This window comes from Ovis canadensis, chromosome 8 (assembly GCF_042477335.2).
Source record: "Ovis canadensis isolate MfBH-ARS-UI-01 breed Bighorn chromosome 8, ARS-UI_OviCan_v2, whole genome shotgun sequence".
Lineage (NCBI taxonomy): Eukaryota > Metazoa > Chordata > Mammalia > Artiodactyla > Bovidae > Ovis > Ovis canadensis.
Genome location: NC_091252.1, coordinates 67782395 through 67807135, shown reverse-complemented (window position 1 = coordinate 67807135; position 24741 = coordinate 67782395). Strand labels below are relative to the sequence as shown.

General features: G+C 39.3%; 2 protein-coding genes and 1 long non-coding RNA gene across 11 annotated transcripts in view; 2 read left to right on the top strand and 1 right to left on the bottom strand.

Moving 5' to 3' along the window:
• MED23 (mediator complex subunit 23) overlaps window positions 1-8577 on the top strand; it is a 51669-nt gene extending 43092 nt beyond the window's left edge. The window contains exon 30 of one of the 2 annotated variants that reach the window (XM_069598404.1): window positions 7953-8577. In XM_069598404.1, coding sequence (XP_069454505.1) covers window positions 7953-7979 — 27 coding nt within the window. In that variant the 3' untranslated portion in view covers window positions 7980-8577. The remainder of the gene's footprint in view (window positions 1-7952) is intronic. The other variant, XM_069598402.1, reaches the window with a different exon arrangement.
• On the bottom strand, window positions 1549-24661 carry ARG1 (arginase 1). Of its 3 annotated transcripts, none has more exons than XM_069598440.1 (9): window positions 24569-24661; window positions 15057-15257; window positions 9915-9987; window positions 8550-8724; window positions 6344-6503; window positions 4499-4593; window positions 2523-2627; window positions 2169-2305; window positions 1549-1938 (listed from the first exon to the last, which is right to left on the bottom strand). In XM_069598440.1, the coding sequence occupies exons 2-9, from the start codon at window positions 15111-15113 to the stop codon at window positions 1772-1774; spliced, it is 969 nt and encodes a 322-aa protein (XP_069454541.1). In that variant the 5' UTR covers window positions 15114-15257; window positions 24569-24661; the 3' UTR covers window positions 1549-1771. The 3 variants fall into 3 exon arrangements, with proteins under 3 accessions (XP_069454541.1, XP_069454542.1, XP_070148594.1); XM_069598441.1 differs by having other exon boundaries at window positions 15057-15254; window positions 24569-24626; XM_070292493.1 differs by lacking the exon at window positions 24569-24661 and having other exon boundaries at window positions 15057-15663.
• The window catches only part of LOC138444864 (uncharacterized), a 121764-nt gene continuing 111110 nt past the window's right edge, over window positions 14088-24741 (top strand). For 4 of the 6 annotated variants that reach the window (XR_011258629.1, XR_011258628.1, XR_011258626.1 and 1 more), the window contains exon 1: window positions 14095-14213. This is a non-coding gene — a long non-coding RNA (uncharacterized lncRNA). Of the gene's footprint in view, window positions 14214-24741 lie in introns of all 6 variants that reach the window. The other 2 variants (XR_011258624.1, XR_011258625.1) reach the window with 2 other exon arrangements.

Below are 24741 nucleotides of genomic sequence, written 5' to 3'. Positions count from 1 at the left end.
AATGATAACTTTAGAGTGGCTGTGTTCACTAGGCGTTTCTGCAGTGTAGAAATAGTCATATTTGTGCTGTGCGGTTCAATAGTTAGTAGCTCCATGTGCCTGTTAAGCACTTACAGTGTGCAACTGAATATTTTATTAAGCTTTAATTAATGTAACTGCCTGTGACTGCTGTACTGGATAAGGTTCTCTAGAGTAAGATCCATTATAATTGCTCTTATCTAAAAGTTATTCAGTAAAACACTTATTCTACAAAGTCCATAGTGTCAACAGGTTTAAAATTCTGTATTGCAGGTAAACAATCAGATGGTAGAGGCTCTTTAACATATAAAGCTGTTATAACAAGAATAACAAAAGGGAGGGGATATATATATATATATACCTATGGCTGATTCATGTTGAGGTTTGACAGGAAACAGCAAAATTCTGTAAAGCAATTATCTTTCAATAAAAAAAAATAAATTAACTTTTTTTAAAAAAGAAAAACAGTAAAAATTCTTTCATGGAGCCTGTTTCATTACAGACTCCACTTTGAGTTCCATGTAAGTTGGAGGAAAGGGAAAGAGTTCACTTCCCTTATTTTGATCTAGTTTATTTTCACTTACTTTTCCACTTCCTTCACTATATAATAGAGCTGAGATGAGTTTCTAGGATGTTCAGGAGTTCAGCCAGTGAGTACACTCTTAACTGCAATGAATGAAAGGTGGGGCATTTGGAAACTTGGGAAAGTGTTAGTTGCTCAGTTGTGTCTGACTCTTTGGAACCCCTTGGACTGTAGCCTGCCAGGCTTCTCTATCCATGGAATTCTCCAGGCAAGAATACTAGAGTGGGTTGTCATTCTCTTCTCCAGGGGCTCTTCCTGACCCAGGGATCAAAGCCAGGTCTCCTGTATTGCAGGCAGTTTCTTTACCAACTGAAATAAGTGAAAGGTGGAGCATTCGGAAGCCACAGATAATTTTCAGTGAAATCGCAACCTAAATTAGCATATCTTAGAAACAAAAATATTTATTTCTTTCCTCTGTTTCCCAAAAGACTATCTGAATAGCAGCCATGCTTAACATGATATTAACCAATATCATGCTTGAGGTTTAAAAAATGTGAAACATGGTCATCTAACATCAGTGAACTTAAGAGATTGCCCAAACCCTATAATAATCCATTTTACAGATGAGGGAACCAGAGCAAAAAAGTGTAAATAACTTAACCAAGGTCTTACAGTGTTTTGGAGATAATAATTTCACAGTGGTTTTTAAAGTATTTATGGTAGTCTTAAGCAGGGTGTGTGTGTGTCAGTATCTGTGTGTTGCCTGTATTTAGAAACTTGTATAGGGATGACAGAATCTTACAAAGAGATAGAGGAGAGCAGTTTCTAGGCATTACAGCTTTGAACAGCATGGAAATATGGTCCCTTTTCAGGTTGGGTAGCTTTATCTCCTGATATCAGGAGTCCCACTATACATGTGGGGGCTGATAAAAGTTTATTTTTAATGCCAGCAAATTTTTATTTCGATATGAATGTATGTTTCTTTAAGAATAAGTCTTCTGCCAAAATGGGAATATAAACTTTTTAATTTCACAAAAGTTAACATTTCCATATCTTGAATTTCACACCAAGAGGGAATAGATACAGTTTATACTAATTGTACTAATATTTACCAAGGCAAAAGATCTTCCTGAAAGACCAAATCTTTGGGACGATAACTGTAACTTTAAACTATTAGATTTGCTAATTATGTCATTTAGCTGTGAGTTTTTTTATATGATGATTCCGTGTTTACTTTGGTGGTCTAAGGTAATCAATAGGTTTGTGGTTACCCTCTCGAGCAACCCCAAAGCAAGCCATGGTTATTGCTACTGTTGTGTTCACTGTTCGAGTCACTTCTTCTGGTGTCTTCCCCAGAGATGGATTCACTTCCATTATATCTAATCCTGAGAGTAAACCTATAACAACAAATGGAAATAATGTAATTTATTTCATAGCTGACATTTATAATTTAGTACAGACTGACTTAAAGTATTATCCAGGAGTGCAAAGAGGTAGTAACAACTGGTATTATGCAGTGGGCATTCAGAAAGTGTCAAGTTGGGGCTTTGTTTTCAGATCAGGGAGGTATCAATATATATTGGCCAGATGTACACTTTCTCTTGTATTCACTCAGAGTTTTACTCACCTGTTTTGTAAATTTCTTCTGTGATGTAGAGACCTTCTCTGTAAGTCAGACCTCCCTGGACTGGTGTGCCAGTAGCTGGCGTGAAAGACGGGTCCAGTCCATCAACATCAAAGCTCAAATGAATTGGCCTTTTCTTTCTTTTAAAGGGTGGGAAAGGAATTCAGGTTAAAGTTGGTGGTTTAATATTTAGTAGAAAAATACAGTTCTCACTTTGTTTTACAAAAAGTAACAACCCTGTGAACTTTCATGATTATACTTGCAGGCTTTGTTAATAACTTACGTTGACTAGTGTTAGTAGCAAGTCATTTTAATAATATTTATGTTTATACACACACACACACAGAGGCATCATACCTTCCTAGTAGATAGCTGAATGTTTCTTCCATCACCTTGCCAATTCCCAGTTTATCCACTTCAGTCATTGAAAAGTATTTAATTCCCAGAGTTTTCAAAATATAGCTATGAAAGAGAAGATATTAAGATAATCTACAGTTTATAAGGAGGCTGACCCTCTTGTTGCCTTTTAGAGAAAAGATCAGTGTGGTAAGATTCAAAAATTATTTAGGGGGCTTCCCTCGTGGTCCACTGGTTAATAATCCACCTTGCAACGCAACAGACATGGGTTTGATCCCTGGTTTGAAAAGATAGCACGTGCTGCAGAGTGACTAAGCTAGTGTGCCACAACTACACACTGGCACACCAGCGTTCCAGAGCCCATGAGCCATGACTACTGAGCCCGCACGCTGCAACTACTGAAGCCCCCATGCTCTAGAGCCCATGCCCCACAGCAATAGAAACCACATTGAGAAGCCCAAGCACCACAACAGAGTAGCCCCCACTCGCCGCAACTGGAGAAAGGCCACGTGCAGCAACGAAGACTCACCATAGCCAAAACATAAATCTTTAAAAATATATTACTCAGCCATTAAAAAGAATACATTTGAGCCAGTTCTAATGAGATGGATGAAACTGGAGCCGATTATACAAAGTAAGCCAGAAAGAAAAACACCAATACAGTATACTAACACATATATACGGAATTTAGAAAGATGGTAATGATAACCCTGTATGTGAGACAAACAAAGAGACACATGTATAGAATGGACTTTTGGACTCTGAGGGAGAGGGAGAGGGTGGGATGATTTGGGAGAATGGCACTGAAACATTTATAATATCATGTAAGAAATGAATTGCCAGTCTATGTTTGATGCAGGATACAGAATGCTTGGGGCTGGTGCACGGGGATGATCCAGAGAGATGATATGGGGTGAGAGGTGAGAGGGGGGTTCAGGATTGGGAACTCAAGTACACCCGTGGCAGATTCATGTCAGTGTATGGCAAAAACAATACAGTATTGTAAAGTAAAAATAAAAATTAAAAAAATTTAAAAAAAGAAAAAAATATATATTTAAGTTTGGTGAACTGTATGTATATATCAATAATTTTTAAACAGCAAGTCAAGGTAAAAATCACCTAAATACATACATATATATCTATATTGTTGCTGTTTAGTTCGTAAGTCTTGTCTGACTCTGCAACCCTATTAACTGTAGCCCACCAGGCTCCTCTGTCCACGGGATTTCCCAGGCAAGAATACTGCAGTAGGTTGCCATTTCCTTCTCCAGGGGATCTTCCCAACCCAGAAATCAGACCCACGTCTTCTGCATTGGCAGGCAGATTCTTTACTGCTGAGCCACCCGGGAAGCTTATATATGTATATACATGTGTATATAGATACAGGTCTAGATACAGATGGGTTTCCTAGGTGGCTCAGCAATAAAGAATCCACCTGCCAATGCAGGAGACATAAGAGACGGGTTCGATCCCTGGGTTGGAAAGATCCCCTGGAGGAGGGTATGGCAACCCACTCCAGTATTCTTGCCTGGAGAATCCCACAGAAAGAGAAGCCTGGAGGGCTACAGTCCATAAGGTTTCAAAGAGTCAGACATGACTGAAGTGACATAGCATGCACTTAGATACAGATATAGATATATGGGGTTTCCTAGGTGGTGCTAGTGGTACAGAATCTGCCTGCCAATGCAGGAGACTTAAGAGACTATATTCTCTTATCTCTATCCCTGGGTGGGGAAGATCCCCCGGAGGAGGAAATGTGAATCCACTCCAGTATTCTTGCTGGGAGAATCCCATGAACAGAGGAGCCTGGCAGGCATGGGGTCGCAAAGAGTCGGGCACAACTGAGCGTCTGAGCACACAAATATAGATATATAGAGTTGGTGCTGAAAATAATATTTTCTCGTTGACTTGACCAGCACGCCTAACATGAGAAAGGACAAAAAAGGAAGGTAAACCACATCAAGGAGTAAACTTACTGTTCCCCAGGGTCCACATCTCTCAGACCAATATACACAATGTCTTTGGCAGATATGCAGGGAGCCAACCAGTGGAATCCTGGGACCTCGGGCATCTAGAATTGCAATGGTTCCATTGGGTTATATATGCTTCTCTTGAGCAAATCTTACATTGAAAGCTAAGGACACATGTTAGATTGCATGTGTCTTATATTCAGAACATAATATTCAAGGAAATCATTAAAATATAGTAGAAAATTAGGAAGAGAATTTCTGTCCTCCTGTGCTACCCTTGGTTGCTTTGGCCTTACCCAGCCTCGCCTGGTAGCCCAGATCTAACCTGAACCATTTGTCAGCATTTACCTGCTCTACACTCCTTTTCCACTGGGCCCTGTTTTCCTGGAACTCTTCTATAAAGAAATCAGTGTGCTTTCGTAGCTTCCTTCTTTTCTTCTCTTTCTCAAGAAAGACTTTATCCAGAGGATGGTTTAGAGTGGCTGATGAAAATTTTCAATCAGACCTTTGGTTTGACTATGTCTTCAAATGTCCTAGAGCCTAGCTTGGCTGTTCTCATGAGCTAACAATGCATTTGCAGGTGTATAAACCAATCATGTTGCTCATCTGTTTGGAAAATATTGCTGCTGACATTTAACATAAGGAGGTTTGGATCCCCAAGTATCATCACATTGTCCAATTTACTACAATTGTATCAGTAAAAATTGTTTTATTGGTAGCATATCAATACAGTGTTAAATCTTATTCTGAAATTTCATCTTACATTTTTTAGAAAAGAAGTTTCCAGGGAGCAAGGAGATAGTTCTCCCTCTTCTGGTTTAGACATGTGTTTCTCATAGCAAAGATGTTAAATAATAAGCCACCATAATCTGCATTTAAAATCTCCATGTTTGAAAAGGCCCTGTATTGTGAAGGGGACACTTGGTTAGGATGAGAGGCTGTGGGTTGTGTAACAGAAAGAGGAGGCACCAGGAGCAAAGTTATGGTCCTTGCCTTTCTCCACATTTGGTGTGTGTGTGTTACTCTGAACCTTGCTCACTTGGTCATAAAGGATGCCTCTCTGCCCCACCTAAGAATCAAAAGGATGGGGACGCTGAGGACTGAGGGCTCTTGCCCACCCAGCGAGGAGCAAGCACACCGTCTGTGGCCTCCCTCCCTCCACAGTCACCCGCTAGTCTGCCTCGCCCCCGACCTTGTGCTGCCTGCCCTTTCTAGAAGGATTATGTATCTGAGACAGCAGGCTGTGCCCTGAACCCTGTCCCCTCTGTCACCAACCCTTAGAACTTCTTCACTTAAGGTCTTCATCTCTCTAAATCTAAAGATGTAAGGGGCCAAATCTCATGCTCAGATGACTGTAGGAACAGAGACAGCACCCATGGAAGAAGTCTGGAGAGCACCGTGGTCCTGGGAACACAGGCCTTGCCAAGAATTCATACTGCCTTAGGGGAAGGCTCTAAACTGTAAGCAACCATATTCTCCACTTAGGAGTGGAGAATTGTGTTCCACCTTTCTGAGAGCAGAGAATCTACATAAACTATTTGGAATTCTGAGAGGAAAAAAAAAAATAATCAAAAGGGAAGCTACTCCTGAAGTCAGTTTGCAAATTATTAAAAACGTAGAGATACAGAGTCTAACTCTGTATCTGAGTCTAACTCTGTCCACCTCCCCCCGACCACCCCACCCCCGCCCCCATCACCACCCCCCACCCCCACCATTGCTTATCAGCTGCTGAGAAAATGGTTTGAAAATTAATGAAGAATAAAATGGCACAGGGGTTCTTACTTCCTTTCTGGCTTCTGAACTTCTGCTGAAGATAATTCTTTTGTAACAAAATACCAACCAGCTGTTTACCTTTTCCTTTAGTTCCTTCAGAAGGAAAGACACAGGTTGTCCATGCAAGTTCCCACTTGCGGTTGTCAGTGGAGTGTTGATGTCAGTGTGAGCATCCACCCAAATGACACAGAGATCTGGGTGGACCCTGGCATGGCCAAAGATGCTACCAATCGCCAAACTTTAAAGGAAAAGAAGTTTGTGTGAACATCAAGTTTGCAGTCATCAGCATGTTTATCATATCATTTACACAATATTGTTGCCTGATTTTCCTTTAAGTCAAAGTGGCTAATATTTCTGAGAGATTTTAAACTGAAGATCACAATTAAACAATCACAATAGAGAAAGTATACATAACACAATATTTACTAACAAGTTATATTTATTCACTGTAATGGCGTTACTAAAAAAAACTTTCATTTTTCTTCAAAACCACCTTCTAATAAAATTGCAAATTCTAGTTTCACTAAAAATTAAATGTGTGAAAAGACAGTAGCCACACAAGAAGTTTTTCAGCATGAGCTATCACTCAGTTCTCAGGGTTAAAACAGGCTCATTTTCTGTACTCTCATCTCTCTTGGTAAATACTTAATTCTCCCAAGTGAATTATGACAGAGTCCTCCCATTTTTCTTAAAATCCAATTATTTTACAATTGGGGAACATAACTCAGAACCCTAACATCTACTTCAGCCAGTGTATCCTGGATGCTCACTCTATTCAACGTTCAGATCCTCTGCTGGAACTTTCGAGTCTCCTGCTATGTATTTAAGGACTCATTCTTAGGCGGGTCCAGAACCCTCAAAATCCATCTCAAACACTCCAAGCTCCAGGAGACTTGCCAGAATGGCAAAGCTAAGTAGTATCTTACACAAAAGTTAAAAGACCAGGATTTGCCATACATTGTCTGCATTCTCCCACTTGTGAATGCTCAGGAACCCTCCAGAGAACCGTGAACTTTCAGACTCAGTCCTTGGGGTTCAGGTATTGATGATTCAGCCTGCTGTTTGTCTTTCCCTTCAGGTTTGTTTTCCTTTGTCCATGTGCCACTCTTAAAATTTCCACTTACAAATTTTTTTACTTAAAGAGAGCTCCGGTTACTCAATGTGAGTTTTGTCGCAGAAGTCTTGAAAACACTTTAGCTTTCAAGGAAAATATGGAGGGGGCTGAAGTAATTGACTCCTGCATTAAGAAGCATTGTAATCTTTGTACTTTTGATCTAATTGTACTTCTGATTGCATGTCCTGGATTCCTTGAGAGTAAACATGGGAAGACTCACACACAAACATTATCTTTGCCACATTATTCATAATGGTGAAATTTGAAAATAACCTGAATATCTGACAACATGGATATATATATATACACACACATACATATATATATAGAGAGAGATCATACCTAGATGATATATCAAGCAACAGTAAAAAATTATGTTCGTGTGTATTGTGAGGTATTAATAACATAAGGAAATCTGTAGTGTAGATGAAGAACAAAACAGGATAACACAATTGTTCAAATTATATACAAGGGAAAAATTATGGCAGGAAGGAAATATAACAGATTTTCAAAATTTTAATAGAAATGGTTTTTAGAGAACTACAATTGCCACTGTTTTTTTCTTTTATACAGCGACTCTTTGTGACCCGTGGACTGTAGCCCACCAAGCTCCTCCGTCCATGGGATTCTCCAGGCAAGAATACTGGAGTGGGTTGCCATTTCCTTCTCCATGGGATCTTCCCGACCCAGGGATCAAACCCAGGTCTCCTGCATTGGACAAAGACGCCTTAACCTCTGCGCCACCAGGGAAGCCCCAATGCATGTGTGTTTCAAAAATTCGATAATTATTACTTTGATAGTGGGAAACATGCTTTAATTGTTGATGTAAATAAGTTATTTCTGTTATCACTAATTAAGTACAATAGGCTGACTTAATTTCCTCAGTACTTATTTATTTAGGAATGTAAGCTTGAGTATTTTGCTGAAATCCATTCACATACCATGTATTTTCTGCTGTCATAGAAAAAGGTCATAACAGACTTCAAATAGAGGGAAGTTTTTGTTTCCAAAATAAAGTAGTAATCAATAAAATTAAACAAGGCAGAAAATGTGGTATAAAGTATTGACCAACACTTTCCTTTCCTATTTTCTCTCTTCTCATGGTTTTGGTTATACTTCCTTCACCGTATTTATACCAGACTCCCATAGAGATAAACATTAAAAAAAGACCTGTGGTCTCCGCCCAGGACAAGGCTGATCCTTCCAGTCTTCTTGACTTCCGCCACCACATCAGCCAGCTTTTCATTTGCTTTTCCCACACACCTTGGATTCTTCACCATTTGAAAGGGACTGTCATCAAGGTTATCGGCAAAGGACAGGTCCCCGTAATCTTTCACATCACACTCTATAATTAAAAGTTTTAGGTTACTAAAGGAGATTATAAAACAGACTGTAGGATGATTCCAACTTTACCAAATAGCTGTTATTCGAAAAAAAGCACCCGGAATGGCTATAAAACCTAGTGAAAGTAAAAACCATATGCACTATTACCTGACATCATCATCCCAACCTCACTGCACACCGGTGCCTGCTGTATCCTGGGTTCTACACCGCTGTCTGCTATATACTGGGTTCTCTGCAAATTCTTCTTGACTCAAGTCAGTTAGGCTAGCCATGAAAATGTAACAGTGATAAGCTAGTTTGGCCTTGACACATGGCGACACTGTCTTGGGTTCTGTTTGTGTGCTGTTCACTTTTCTATGATGTTTGTTTTGTGTAGGTAATAAAAGGCTGCTTTTTAAAAATATATTTATACATTATATATATATATATATATATATATATATATATATATATATATATATATATATATATGTGGCTTCCCAGGTGGCTCAGTGGTGAAATGTCCACCTGCCAAGTAGAAGACCTGGCTTTGATCTCTGGGTTGGGAAGATCCCCTGGAGAAGGAAATGACAACCCCTTCCAGTATTCTTGCCTGGAGAATCACATGGACAGAGGAGCCTGACCAGCTTCAGTCCAAGGGGTCACAAAAGAGTTGGACACAACTTAGCAACTGAAGAGCAACAATATATATTTATGCCCAGAAAAAAAAGACACTGATATTTTCTCAACTTCCTTATACTATATTAAGAGCCCTTGGTTTCATCCCAAGCTGTTATCCAACCGAAGCCACTCAGCTTCCTACTCTGCCTGCCCATTGTACCTGCCTCGTAATGAGATTGTCTGAATTAAATAAGAATATATGATTAGCTTAATGCTTCCATGAGGTCAGGAAATAAAGGCTCTATTTTCATACTTTTTAAATAAAGAAATTACAGGTAACCTAAAGATTCTAAAGACCTAGACTATAGACCTAGACTATATAGTAGAGGGTTGAGAGGTACAAACTATTACAAATAAAATAAGCTACAAGGATATAATGTACAACATAGGAAATACAGCCAACATTTTACAATAACTGTAAGTGGAGTATAACCTTTAAAATTATGAATCACTATATTGTATAAATATGTAACATATAATATTGTACATCAACTATACTTTAATTAAAAAATTGATTAAGTAAACAGTTACCTAATTCTTTAAGTTTCTCAAGCAGACCAGCCTTTCTCAGTACTGTAGGGCCTTCTTCCACCCCTCCTCGTGGCTGAACAATGAAAACATAGAGTAATTCAGACATTATCATATCATCAAACCCCCACAATAGAAACCTTTTTCATTAATCAGTTGAAGAGTAACTATCACTTTTTGAGTACCTACAGGGTCAGGAATTTACATGATCTCACTGTCATCACAGCGAGGTAGATTGAATTACTTCTATGTCAAATATGAAAATATAGAATCAAAACTTTCCTACAGGCACACAGAGAACAAGTGGCAGAGCCTTAGTTCACATCCAGGTGGTTTGGATCACAAAACTTGCAGGTTCTCTTCTCCATCACATTATGTTACCAACACAGTGGACACAGTTTGTACAAAAGCACTCTGAGAGATAGAGATACAATGATCCAAAAGAGAGGGCTTTTGTGTTTGAGTGACTCACAAGTGAATAGGGGATTTGGATATTTATTAATAATTCCAATTATAATACTTAGAGATTTGCATCAACACAGTTACAAGATATTGTAACCACAAAAACAGGATGTTCCTAACCCTGTCAAGGGTGGAGAAGTTTCGGAGAAGTCTGCAGGGAACAGGCTGACACTTCTGCTGAGTCCTGCAACATGAGTATGTCATTCAGGAAAATAGTTGGGGTGACGAAGAAACTTTGCAAACCTGGAGAACAGCTTGAGTCAAAACATAAAGTGAATAAAAAGAGCATGACATCAGACAGACCTACGTGCAGGTCCGCATGGTAGTAAGTTAGGGCTCTTGCGGAGAAAGGAGGCAGCAGGGAAAATCATCACTGGGGAGATGAACTCACAAAGACCAACCCACTATTTCAAGTTTTGACCTGTTTAAGCATGGTTGGCACAATTCTACCTTTGCTCTTTTTACACTGGGGAAGCTACCACGCTTCTTCCTTGCAGTAAGTCTTCTCCAGCCTCCTGGCAGATAAGCCATCTAAAGAAATAGTTCTTTTATGTGTCTCTCTGATTCCAATTTCCAACAAGGCTTTTCAATAGAGAAAGTTACTCTGCGCTGTTAGGTGGGAGTGAAAAAGTGAAAGTGTTAGTCACTCAGTCGTGTCCCACACTTTGCGACCTCATGGACTATAGCCCACCAGGCTCCTCTGTCCATGAAATTCTCCAGGCCAGAATATTGGAGAGGGGCTGTCCTTCTGGATTCCCTTCTCCAGGGGATCTTCCCAAACCATGAATGCACCCTTGCTTCTTATGCCTCCTGCGCCTCACCACTAGTGCCGCCTGGGAAGCCTGCCATCATGCGGGAAGATGTGCCAACAGACACCTATGCCTATCCTCAGGGTTGCACTGTGGCACCAAACTAAGTGGAAATTCCTCCCACCTCAAATACCAGATGACTTGCCCTGACTACCAGGCAAATCCTCCATGTCAAGTTCCTGTCCCTGGCAGCAAGGGTCTCCCCCCCAACACCATGCTCAGCCAGGCACATTTGCTCCTTCACTTCACTGCCTTTTTTTGTTTGTTTGTTTAATATATATATTTTATTGAAGTGTAGTTGACTTAACAGTGCTTCAGGTTCACAGCAAAGTGATTCAGTTATACATATACACAAATATTATTTTTGAAATTTTCCATTATAGGTTATTACAAGATATTGACTATAGTTCCCTGTGCTATACAGTAAACCTTTGTTGCTTGTTGCATATCTTTTTTTTATTAGAAATCTAGCATTCTATTCATATTAAGTCAAACAAGTGGAATCAAAATGTTATAAATTTTTTAGTTAGGCTACAATTTGTAAGTTTTCTGATATATATTATACATACTATTTACAAGTATACAAAAACTCTGCCTGATAAAGGCTTGAGAAAGAAAAAAAGAGATGGAGAAATTGGAAAACAAGCTAAATGAAATGAGAGCACTGAATATGAAATAGAAAAAGTGAAATGAGCTAGATGAAAGATCATCATATAGTCTAGTTGTTTTTAAATATGGCTGCTCATTGGAAACATATCTGGAGCTTTGGAGAAACAAAAAATACCTGGACATTTGTATTTTTCAAAAAAATTTCAAGATAATTCAGATACACTTCTGTATTTTAAAAAGTGATTACATGTTTTCCTATTAAATGGTAGTTTTGATGATATAGACTTCTATTATTTGTCCAATGACAAATCATAATATAATGTACTAAGTGAGTAACAGGTGCATAATCAGAATAGTAAAAGATGCTTATCAGTTTTCACAATCAATAGCCAGACAGAAAATAAAAGATAATTACAACCGCAAGCCATAATAGGACTGCCTTTTTTTATGACTCCTGCCTTTACGCCCTCAACAAGTAGGTACAATTTCTTCTTCTTTAAACTCCAATACAGCGCTACTTGGCTGAAATTTTGCCTTGATTTTGAGTTATTTGTCATTGTTTTCTCTCCTTTATTAGATTTCTGTCCAATTTTCTCTACACTTCCAGCACTGTATTTTTTAGTATACAGCTGACACTTAGTAGATGTCCAAAAATTGTCAGTTTCATAAAACTCCCTGACTTTTGCCCTCTCCCTTTCAAATTTTGAAACAAATCTTAAATACTCCTGACAAACTTATTTACAAAACAAAATAGGCTGACAAACATAGAAAGCAAACTTATGGCTACCAAAGGGGAGATAGAGATGAGGGGATAAATTAGGAGTTTGGGATTAAAATATGCACACTATTATATACAAAATGGATAACCAGAGAGGACCTACTGTAGGGCACAGAGAACTATATTCAATATCTTGTAATAACCTTCAATGGAAAAAATTAAAATTATATATATATATGTATATATATATATATATAACTAAATCAAAAATAAGACCACTCTGAACTTTCAGAATTATTTAAGAAAAAAAAGAAATCTTATACAACCCCTTAACTGATACTAAAATTCCTCCTCCGGATCTGTATAGGATTGACCAGGACAACCTCCCCTCCCCCACACAGATGCTCAAGTGCCTTACATTAAATGACAGTAAAGACATTCCCACAGATATGGAGGGCTGGCTGTATATTTACAATAGCACAGTTGTTCAGCTTCCCAGAGTGACACTTTCTAGCTTTTATCCTCTATCTGATTTAAAATGCTTCTCATGTTCGGTCTTTCCTCATTGTTCTTTGTTAGCACTGCTGACTTTGAGACTAGGCTCCAATCCCTAATTGACCACAACTCCAAGATCCGCTGTAGAACTAAAGATGTAACAGCTCAGGTCAGGAGCACAGGCTTTGGTATCAGTGTCTGGAATTACATAGTCAAAGCGGCGTGACCTTGAACACATTGCCATAGCCCTCTGAGCCTTAGCTAACACAATGGGACAATAGATATAATATGTACTTCATTTTCGGTCCCCACCCCCTCCCCTCAACCACTGCCCTGCAAGGGCGTGGGGCTGACGATGGAGTTCTTTCTCAGACTCAACCTTCTAGTCATCTGCCCTTTAATCCTCTCCTTTGCTTGTTTATCCAAATTTTACGTCCCTTGACTGAAGACAGAAATTTATATGTTGGCTGATTTTTCCCTTCTATGCTATGGCGTAGAGTAGAAAAATCTCTTAAGACAATAAGCTTCATTCTTGTGTTGTGTGTGTGTGTGTGTGTGTGTGTGTGTGTGTGTATGGGTCGGAAATGTCTTACTCTTGCATGGCGCCATGTTTTAATAAGGAGGGGCTGTAGAGGCGGGAGGAAGAATCATGGAGAAAGGAAAATGCACCAGGCTATGTTTCAAAATGTTATCCCCTAGAGGGGCTTTTATCATCAGCGCGTGGCCTTCTGCTGGGGTCCAGGGATCAGAGCATGTCTAGCCATTTCCTCCCTCCCTCTCTCCCTTTCTTTCTTCCTTTCTCCCTCTCCCCCCCTCTTTTCTTTTTCTTTTTCTTTTTTAATCAGTTATTTTATTGTGATTTTTGTTAGAACCTGTCATTATAGGTGAGCACATTGTGGAATTTGTGATTAAGCCCAGCATTACAAGAAATACCTCTTTGTCAGCAAAACTTCCCTGTGTTTCGGGAGAGAATTTTGAAAGATTTCCAAGGGAAGTGAAGCAGTTTTGACTGACATTTCAAATGCAGTTTGCATCTCTAACCTCTGACCTGTCCCAATTTGTTTTGTAATAAAAAAAAAAGTCACAGAGTGCAAAGCAAGAGTTCAGAACTAAGAGAAGCAATACACTGCTCAGTTGGGCAAACAGAAAGTTCTAAGAAACCTGAGAAACCTCATTTAAAACAACCACAACCTCAAAAAAATCTGCATGGTGAGTTTTAATTCACACTTTATCTTATTTGCTTTTGTTTCATTCTTCCCCCACCCCTTTAGCACAGACACTTGGAGGAGCTGAAGATATCTGTAATCTCATTAGATTTACCAGAATGACTGTGCCTGGGCAAGAAAAAAAAAAAAGACAGTATATTAAGTGTTGCTTGCATGTTTTAGAACTTGGGAGTTTGATAAATCCAATAGTCTTTTCAATGTGATCAATCTGTAGGTGGGTTTCCTTTTCCGCTTTTCTTTTTTCATCCCTCAAAAAGAGGTACGCAAAGAACTCCACCTAATCCATGAATCAACACTTTTATAGAATCATTAAAGCTCTAAAATAATATAAATAACTCAAAATGTTGATAAATCAATAATATTTAGTTTATTCACATTTTTAAAATTTACCACCCATCTATGAATTTTTCTAGGTATTAATTACATAACTAAAAATATATTTTCTTAAAATTCTATCTCCTTCTACATATACCCAGTAACACCAATAGCGGTAAGAGCATGGGAATCTAAATGAGTAGCTACAAGGCAGAAATAGTCTATTTCCACTCAAATAAAATTATTTTCTCAAAAAATGAGGAAAAGTTCGGCAGATTTAAATAAAACTGGCTGTGGCTGGGATTAGGTGTTATAGTTATAAATCTAATGTTATGAGTGGATATGTGACCATAATTATACAATGATGTAAAATGATGAAAAGACTTTAATATAAATTTCAGGTCAGGTTGTATCAGGCTGTTTAACTAACCAGACAGTAACACCTTACTAATTTTGAAATTTGTAACTTTTCTCATAAACTGCAATTATTCAAAGCCAGGTTTTGACTCACCTGGCCCTTTGAGAAAGGAGCTCCAATGACCCCTATGGACTGTGGCTTGGAACTCATGCTCCAACACTGCTCACCGCTGCACCCGAGGTCTCCAGGTAGTCGTCAGTCTCTGCAACTCTCAATGGCGGAGGGCACATATTTTTTTCTATTTATAATTGAGTTGAATCTGTTTACTCTAATGAGGAAGAGTGGCTCCACCTACTGAACCAAAGCGACAGTCAAGTGAAGTCCAGCACATTCATACTTGGAATAACTTTGAGTCCTCCTGAATCTAGGTCTCTAATTAATTAAGGTCATTCATGGAGCCAGTTCACACCCAGCTCACAAAGGCACCTAGTAACATTAATCTTTCCTAATCATAACCATGATTTCTTAATCATAGTCATCTTTTCCGATCATAATTAATTATAACCACAGAAGAAGTGCCATAGTTCTAGCTGTGCAAACTTAGAGCATGGTACTTTCCTCTTTCAGGCTTTACATCTGCCTGTGTCAAAAAACCGAGGACTGGCAAGATGGAGTCTCACATCTTTTCCAGCCCAACAACTCCAAATTCAGTTTTCACTCTAGGATTAATGGTTAATCTACAAGACACACCTTACACACTAGAGGGGTAGGTCTCAGGAAAGGCATATGACTTCCCTTTCTGATTATTAATTAAAGAAAAAATTAATTGCCTGATTAATAACCAGAAGTGTTACCATACTCATTTTGAAATAGCATATGTCTGTTGTGCTCAGTTGTGTCCAACTTTTTGTGACCCCATGGACTGTAACCTGCCAGACTCCTCTGTCCATAGAATTCTCCAGGCAAGGGATCTTCCTGACCCAGGGATCAAACTCGTGTCTCTTGCATCTCCTGCACTGGTAGGTGGATTCTTTGCCACTAGTGCCACCTGGAAAGCCCCATGATATGCATGGGGAAATAACAATTATTGGACTCAATATCAAAATGAAATGTAGATGTAAAAACAGTCATGATTGAATTTTTATTGTATGTCAGATACTGTTTTGTTTTATATTATCTCATTTAATCCTCATATGAATTGTATGAGCTGTTTCATTATTTGTTATTTTACTGATGAAGAAACTAAACCTCAGAGAGGTTGCCAAATGGCACACAATGGAAAAGTCATGACTCAGTCATAGCAATTCTGGACCCATCTAATTACTGGCCTTTACATTCTAAACACAGATGAAGCGTCAGCTATGTGTGTCAGGCCACTGTGCCCTGGGAATATTATCACAAATGTATGGAATTAGAGGAAATGCACCCTAAAAATTCTTCCAATTTTAAAATGACACAGTTATAATTTTAAAGGAAAATTCATTTAGTAGAAACTAATTTCTTTCTCTTATTGGTAAGAGAGAAGGTTGTGGACTATGTAAATTTCATAAGGGCAGGAAATTTGTGTGCTGTAACCCTGGTGCCTAGAGCAGTGTTGACATGTGATAGGCACTCAATAAATATTTATTGAATGTTTAAATGAAGAAACCAAGGTCCATTTTAAGAGGAATATTTTCCATGGTCTTCCTATCTTTTACTTGTGGATTTGCTTGCATATCCTAGATATTTACTTCTGGGATTTTGTATAGTTAATTATTAACCTCTTACAGAACTAAAGAGGACCTAAAAAGCCTCTTGATGAGAGTGAAAGAGGGGAGTGAGAAAGCTGGCTGAAAACTCAACTTTCAAAAAACTAAGATCATGGCATCTGATCCCATCACCTTATGGCAAATAGATGGAGGAAAAGTGGAAATGATGGCAGATTTTATTTTCTTCAGCTGTAAAGTCACTGTGGGACAGTGATTGCAGCCATGAAATTAAGAGATGCTTCCTCCTTGGAAGGAAAGCTATGACAAATCTAGACAGTGTATTAAAAAAGAAGAGATGTCACTTTCTCGACAAAGACCTGTATAGTCAAAGCTATGGTTCTTTCAGTAGTCATGTATGGATGTGAGAGTTGGACCATAAAGAAGGCTGAGTGCTGAAGAACTGATGATTTAAAACTGTGGTGTTTTTCTTTCTGGCTTACTTCACTCTGTATAATCGGCTCCAGTTTCATCCATCTCATCAGAACTGATTCAAATGAATTCTTTTTAACGGCTGAGTAATACTCCATTGTGTATATGTACCACAGCTTTCTTATCCATTCATCTGCTGATGGACATCTAGGTTGTTTCCATGTCCTGGCTATTATAAACAGTGCTGCGATGAACATTGGGGTACATGTGTCTCTTTCAATTCTGGTTTCCTTGGTGTGTATGCCCAGCAGTGGGATTGCTGGGTCATAAGGCAGTTCTATTTGCAATTTTTTAAGGAATCTCCACACTGTTCTCCATAGTGGCTGTACTAGTTTGCATTCCCACCAACAGTGTAGGAGGGTTCCCTTTTCTCCACACCCTCTCCAGCATTTATTGCTTGCAGATTTTTGGATCGCAGACATTCTGACTGGTGTGAAGTGGTACCTCATTGTGGTTTTGATTTGCATTTCTCTAATAATGAGTGATGTTGAGCATCTTTTCATGTGTTTGTTAGCCATCCGTATGTCTTCTTTGGAGAAATATCTATTTAGTTCTTTGGCCCATTTTTTGATTGGGTCGTTTATTTTTCTGGTATTGAGCTGCACAGCAAAAAAGACACAGATGTGTATAACGGACTTTTGGGCGCAGAGGGAGAGGGAGAGGGTGGGATGATTTGGGAGAATGGCATTGAAACATGTATACTATCATGTAAGAATTGAATCGCCAGTCTATGTCCGATGCAGTATACAGCATGCTTGGGGCTGGTACACGGTGATGACCCAGAGAGATGTTATGGGGAGGGAGGTGGGAGGGGGGATTCATGTTTGGGAACGCATGTACACCCATGGTGGATTCATGTCAATGTATGGCAAAACCAATACAGTATTGTAAAGTAAAATAAAGTAAAAATAAAAATTAAAAAAAAAAAAAAACTGTGGTGTTGAAGACTCTTGAGAGTCCCTTGGACAGCAAGGAGATCAACCAGTCAATCCTAAAGGAAATCAACCCTGAGTGTTCATTGGAAGGACTGATGTTGAGGCTGAAACTCCAATACTTTGGCCACCTGATGCAAAAAAAACTGACTCACTGGGAAATACCCTGATGCTGGGAGAGACTGAGGGCAGGAAGAGAAGGGGATGACAGAGGATGAGATGGTTGGATGGCATCACTGACTTAATGGTCATGAGTTTGAGCAAACTCTGGGATATAGTGAAAGACAGGGAAACCTTGGTGTGCTGCAGTCCTTGGGACCGCAAAGAGCTGGACATGGCTTAGCCACTGAACAACAACAACCTCTTATGGTTTCGTATGGCAAATAACTTTTCCTAAGTTCAGTTCAGGTCAGTTCAGTCACTCAGTCGTGTCCAACTCTTAGTGACCCCATGAACTGCAACATGCCAGGCCTCCCTGTCCATCACCAACTCCCAGAGCCTACCTAAACTCATGTCCATTGAGTCGGTGATGCCATCCAACTATCTCATCTTCTGTCATCCTCTTCTCCTGCCTTCAGTCTTTCCCAGCATCAGGGTCTTTTCAAATGAGTCAGCTCTACACATCAGGTAGCCAAAGTATTGGAGATTCAGCTTCAGCATCAGTCCTTCCAGTGAACACCCAGGTCTGTTCTCCTTTAGGATGGACTGGTTGGATCTCCTTGCAGTCCAAGGGACTCTCAAGAGTCTTCTCCAACACCACAGTTCAAAAGCATCAATTCTGAGGGAGGTGGGAGGGGGGGTTCATGTTTGGGAATGCATGTACACCTGTGGTGGATTCATGTCAATGTATGGCAAAACCAATACAGTATTGTAAAGTAAAATAAAGTAAAAATAAAAATTAAAAAAAAATAAAGAAGAAGAAACAAAAACAAAAGCATCAATTCTTCGGCGCTCAGCTTTCTTGATAGACCAACTCTCACATCCACACATGACTGCTGGAAAAACCATAGCCTTGACTAGATGGACATTTGTTGGCAAAGTAATGTCTCTGCTTTTTAATATGCTGTCTAGGTAGGTCATAGCTTTCCTTCCAAGGAGCAATGGTCTTAATTTCATGACTGCAGTCACCATCTGCAGTGATTTTGGAGCCCCCCAAAATAAAGTCAGCCACTGTTTCCACTGTTTCTCCATCTACTTGCATGAAGTGATGGGACCAGATGCCATGATCTTCATTTTCTGAATGTTGAGCTTTAAGCCAACCAACTTTTTTACTCTCCTCTTTCACTTTCATCAAGAGGCTCTTTAGTTCTTCTTCACTTTCTGCCATAAGGGTGGTATCATCTGCATATCTGAGGTTATTGATATTTTTCCCAGCAATCTTGATTCCAGCTTGTGCTTCTTCCAGCCCAGCGTTTCTCATGATGTACTCTGCATAGAAGTTAAATAAGCAGGGTGACAATATACAGCCTTGATGTACTCCTTTTCCTATTTGGAACCAGTCTGTTGTTCCATGTCCAGTTCTAACTGTTGCTTCTTGACCTGCATACAGATTTCTCAAGAGGCGGGTCAGGTGGTCTGGTATCCCCATCTCTTTCAGAATTTTCCAGTTTATTGTGATCCACGTAGTCAAAGACTTTGGTATAGTCAATAAAGTAGAAATAGGTGTTTTTCTGGAAATCTCATGGTTTTTCGATGATCCAGTGGATGTTGGCAATTTGATCTCTGGTTCCTTTGCCTTTTCTAAAACCAGCTTGAACATCTGAAAATTCACAGTTAACTTGTCCTAATCTGTAAATAATCTGATAATTTTATATATATCATCATTTGAGATTCTTATTTTTAAAATAGGCAGCTGAAAATTTTTTCCGTTGCACTTTGCATTTTGAAAGTTTCAGCAATACTTTCTACTCAAAAATCACAATTATATATTTCTATACTTTCTCCTATTTGCTTTAGTTGTCTTTCATGCTTAGTTCTTTAATCCATTGATACCCATCTTTGTACATTGTGTAAGTTTTCCAATTCTCTTTTCCTCTGTAGAGTTCATCAGTTTCCTCAGTAACATCCATTGAGCAGTCCATCCATTTTGCCTCATGGATTCAAGTAGTATTTCCTTCATGTACCAGGTTCCCCTAAACATACAGTTGTTTCACTGAGCTCTTTCTTCTAATCTGTTAGCTTATTTACCTATGGCTGCACCAGGTCCACACTGCTTTATTATCATGGCTTTTTGGTATGAAAGTGAAAGTCACTCAGTCGTGTCTGACTCTTTGCAACCCCATGGACTTCACAGTCCATGGAATTCTCCAGGCCAGAATACTGGAGTGGGTAGCCTTTCCTTTCTCCAGGGATCTTCCCAACCAAGGGATCAAACCCAGGTCTCCTGCATTGTGGGCCGATTCTTCACCACCTGAGCCACAAGGGAAGCCCAAGATTACAGGAGTGGGTAGCCTATCCCTTCTCCAGCGGATCTTCCTGACTCAGGAATCGAACCAGAGTCTCCTGCATTGCAGGCAGATTCTTTACCAACTGAGCTGTTAGAGAAGATTTACCAACTGAGTTATGAGCTATTAGGGAAGTTTTGTGGTATATCTTACACTTTTTGGCTGAGAGTAGCACTTTTCTCTTCTTTTTCAAAACTGATTTAGCTATTTATGGATCTCTATTCTACTATATATTTGGAATAAGTTGTTGGATTCCTTTTAAAAACTTCTGCTAGAATTTTTAGTAACTTTATAAATTAGTCCATAGAGAATTGCTGTCTCTCAAATTTCATTGTAGGTATATTATTTTTATTCCAACATCTGAAGTGTGTGTCTTTGCGACTCTATGGACTACAGCCCACCAGGTTCCCCTACCCATGGAATTCTCCAGGCAGGAATACTAAAGTGTGTTGCCATTTCCTTCTCCAGGGGATCTTTCGGACCCAGGGATTGAACTTGCATCTCCTGTATTGGCAGGTGGGGCCTTTACCACTGACCCATCAGAGAAATTCTCTCCTAATAACACAAATCTCTTAACTAATATCTCTCCTCCCTCCTTCTCTTCATCTCCCTCCCCGCATCTCTCACTCTCTGTCTCTCTCTCTCTTTCTGAAATCTTATCTAGCATATCCCTGAAGATGGGACCGCATCTTATTTCACTTTGATCCAGTGCCACTAGAATGAGGTTTGGTACATAGGTCCTTGTGTTAGCTTCCTAGAGCTGCCATAACACACTGTCACAAACTAGACGATTTAAAACAGCAGAAATATTAAGAAAGTATAAACATTAACTGACCCTTAAAAACATTCAGGGCTTTTAAGGGTTACAGTGCGTTCCCCAAAAGATATGATGAAGTCCTTATCTCCAGTCCCTCAGAATGTGGTTGTATTTAGAAATAGGATCACTGCATACATGTATCATTAGTTAAATGAGGTCATACTAGAGCAAGGTGGGCCCTACTTCAATACAACCTGTGATCTTTAGGAGACTGTAAGTCTTAATTCAAGGTGTCGCAGAGCCATGCTCCTTCTGAAACAGATATGAGAATCCTTCTTTGCCTCTTCCAAGCTTCCAGTAGTTTTCCAGCATTTCTACCATTCCTTGGCTTTTATGTATCACTCTAATCCTCCATCCTCACATGATATTCTCCCTGTGTCTCTGTATTTCCCCCATGGCCATCTTCTTATAAGGTCACAGGTCATATCTCCAGGCAACCACTCAATTTTTTTAGCCTATATACCATAAATTCTCTGGTGAAGGGTAGAGCTCCTCTGACGTATATAAGTGCATATCTTCACTATATGGGTGGTTCAGAACACACATTTCTACTCAGAGAGAGGAAGGCTGATGAAAGCAGAGGGCCCTACCCACCTAGATTTCTTGGTAAGCAATCAATAAATAGGTATTTACTGATAACCATTTTATTTAGTGCTTGCTTCCATGTTTTTTGTTATTTGGGACTAAAGGTATAATATGTAGACACAACCTTTAACTGAGGCTGAACCTAGGATCACAGATTGCATGGACTTGTCAGTTTCCCTTAGTCTCCTTCAATCATCAGAGTTCCTCAGTTTTTCTTTGTCTTTCATGAACTTCAGACTTTTAAAGAGTCTCTCAGTTTAGGTTTGTCTGAGGTTTCCTCTGATTATACTCAAGTTTTACATTTTTTCAAGAATGTCACAAAAGTAATATTGCTTACTCTCAACGTGTCACATTGGAGGGCATGTAATGCTGATTTGCCCCATTGCTGTTGAGGTTGACTTAGATCTTTTGGTTAAAGTAGGATTCACCAGGTCTCACCACTGAAAAGTTACTATTTTCCTTTTTGTAATTAATATTGTATGAGGCTAATTAATCTTATGAATTTATCCTGTTTTTTATTATACTTCAAGCCACTCAGTTTAACGTTCATTGTTTTTGACTAAAACTTGATTATTACTGTGACATTTGCCAAATGATGATCATTTATTTCCATAATTTTTTACATTTATTAGTTAGAATTCTACTCTAAAGAGGAGTTTTTATTCCTTCTCCATTTGTTTATTTATTCAGTTATTCACATCACCATGCATTCCTGGTTTCCTATTTTACTCTATGTGTACTGAGTCATCATATTCTGTTAGAAATGTTGGCATACCCCAACTCCAGATGATAGGGTGAGCCCTTCAGCCTCCATGGCATTTGAAAATAGGAGCCTTTGGGAGGTAATTAAGGTTAGATGAGGTCGTGAAGGGGGCTTCTCTGGTGGCTCAGTGGTAAAGTACCTGCCTGCCAATGCCAGAGACACGGGATCAATTCCTGGGTAGGAAAGATCCTCTGGAGAAGGAAATGGCAACCTACTACAGTATTCTTGCCTGGAGAATCCCATGGATAAGGGAGCCTGGCAGGCATCCAAAGAGTTGGACACAACTGAGCACAAAGTCATGGAAGAGGGGACCTCATGATGGGATTATTGCCGTGATAAGAAGGGACACCAGAAAATTGCTGTCCTCGAGAAGGAAATGGAAACCCACTCCAGTGTTCTTATCTGGGAAATCCAATGGACAGAGGAACCTGGAGGGCTGCAGTCTATGGGGTTGCCAAAGGGTCAGACACGACTTAGTGACTAAACAATAGCAGCAAACATTGATTACATATTAGCCAGCTTTTTTTTAAATCAAATAACTTGCTTCCTGTTTTTGTTCAATGTAAGTCACAGAATGTGGATGAGTAGTATTATTGATCTCATATGTAAGAATAGCCACATGCTATAAGTAGAAAAATTTGACTCATAATTTTATTACATGGGATTTTTTTTACTGGCCTTGGGTATTAATAAAAGCTCTTGCAGACAAACAATTTAACTTTAAATACCACTTGCAATTTATAATTTTATTTTAGCTTTAAATTATTGTCCCATTTCAGTTCTAAGATTTTTCTTCCTAAGAGGCATAATTAACCAATGAAAATTATTTTTTATTAAAAAGTAAATATAAATACAATATTTGCATACAAATGAGAAAATTTAAAATCAATGCATTTAAAAGAAATGATGGTTTTAGATTACTTCCATGAAGAGTAGCTTTATATATAGAAATTTAGAAAGAAAAAATAAGAATCATTGTTTAAAGGTATATAAAGATATGCAAACAATTTCAACTGTAAAAAAAAAAGCTAGCTGTCTTTCTCCATGGACATACAAATAAAAGGTCACATGAGCACACAGAGAGATGGCAGCTGCTTACAAGCCAAAAGAAAGAAACCTTTCTGGCACCTTGATTTTGAACTTTAGAACTGTGAGAAATTTCTGTTGTTTAAGCTACTTGCTACTGCTACTAAGTCGCTTCAGTCGTGTCTGACTCTGTGCGACCCCATAGACGGCAGCCCACCAGGCTCCCCTGTCCCTGGGATTCTCCAGGCAAGAACACTGGAGTGGGTTGCCATTTCCTTCTCCAATGCATGAAAGTGAAAAGCGAAAGTGAAGTCGCTTAATCGTGTCCGACTCTTGGTGACCCCATGGACTGCAGCCTATCAGGCTCCTCTGTCCATGGGATTTTCCAGGCAAGAGTACTGGAGTGGGGTGCCATTGCCTTCTCTGTTAAGCCACTTAGTCTGTCGTATTTTCTTATAGTTGCCTGACCTAAAACATTACCATTTATTATTTTGTTCTCAGATTATCCCAGATTTGGCCAGTGTTTCCAGTTGACTTGTGTATCTTGTTTTAACGACCCCATGTTTATTGAGCACCTCCTTACTTTCTGACACAACTTGTTCTTTCCCTATGATCACCCTGGCTCTAGCCATTTGTCCAAGGAGCCCCAGTACCTTCTACTTGAGAATGGTAGGTGGAGACCAAGATCTGGGTGTCAGGAGTGCCTGTTGATCTTGGGAAATCATTGGCTCTATGCTTTTTTGGCAGACAGAGCTAGGAAATACACACACAAACACACACCCCTGTTCCTGTAACCATCCATCCATCTTGAAATAGTCCCCCTCACAGAACCAGGACCAGACAATCTAGAGATAGTTTGTGGCAGGGGACACATCCACAAGGAGAGAAGGCAAGGAAATTTCCAGGAAAGAGGGGACTTACATGTTTATGTGATGTTTCTCAGCAGTCCAATAGGAAGTCTCTGGTGGCAGAAAACTCTGAAGGGCATCAGCGGCTTAGAGCCTATATAACCACAGGGCTTGTCTTATCTGTGACTAGCAGATGTTGGGCGCTGTTTGATAAAGTGTGCAAAGCAGGCAGTCAGCTCTAAATAG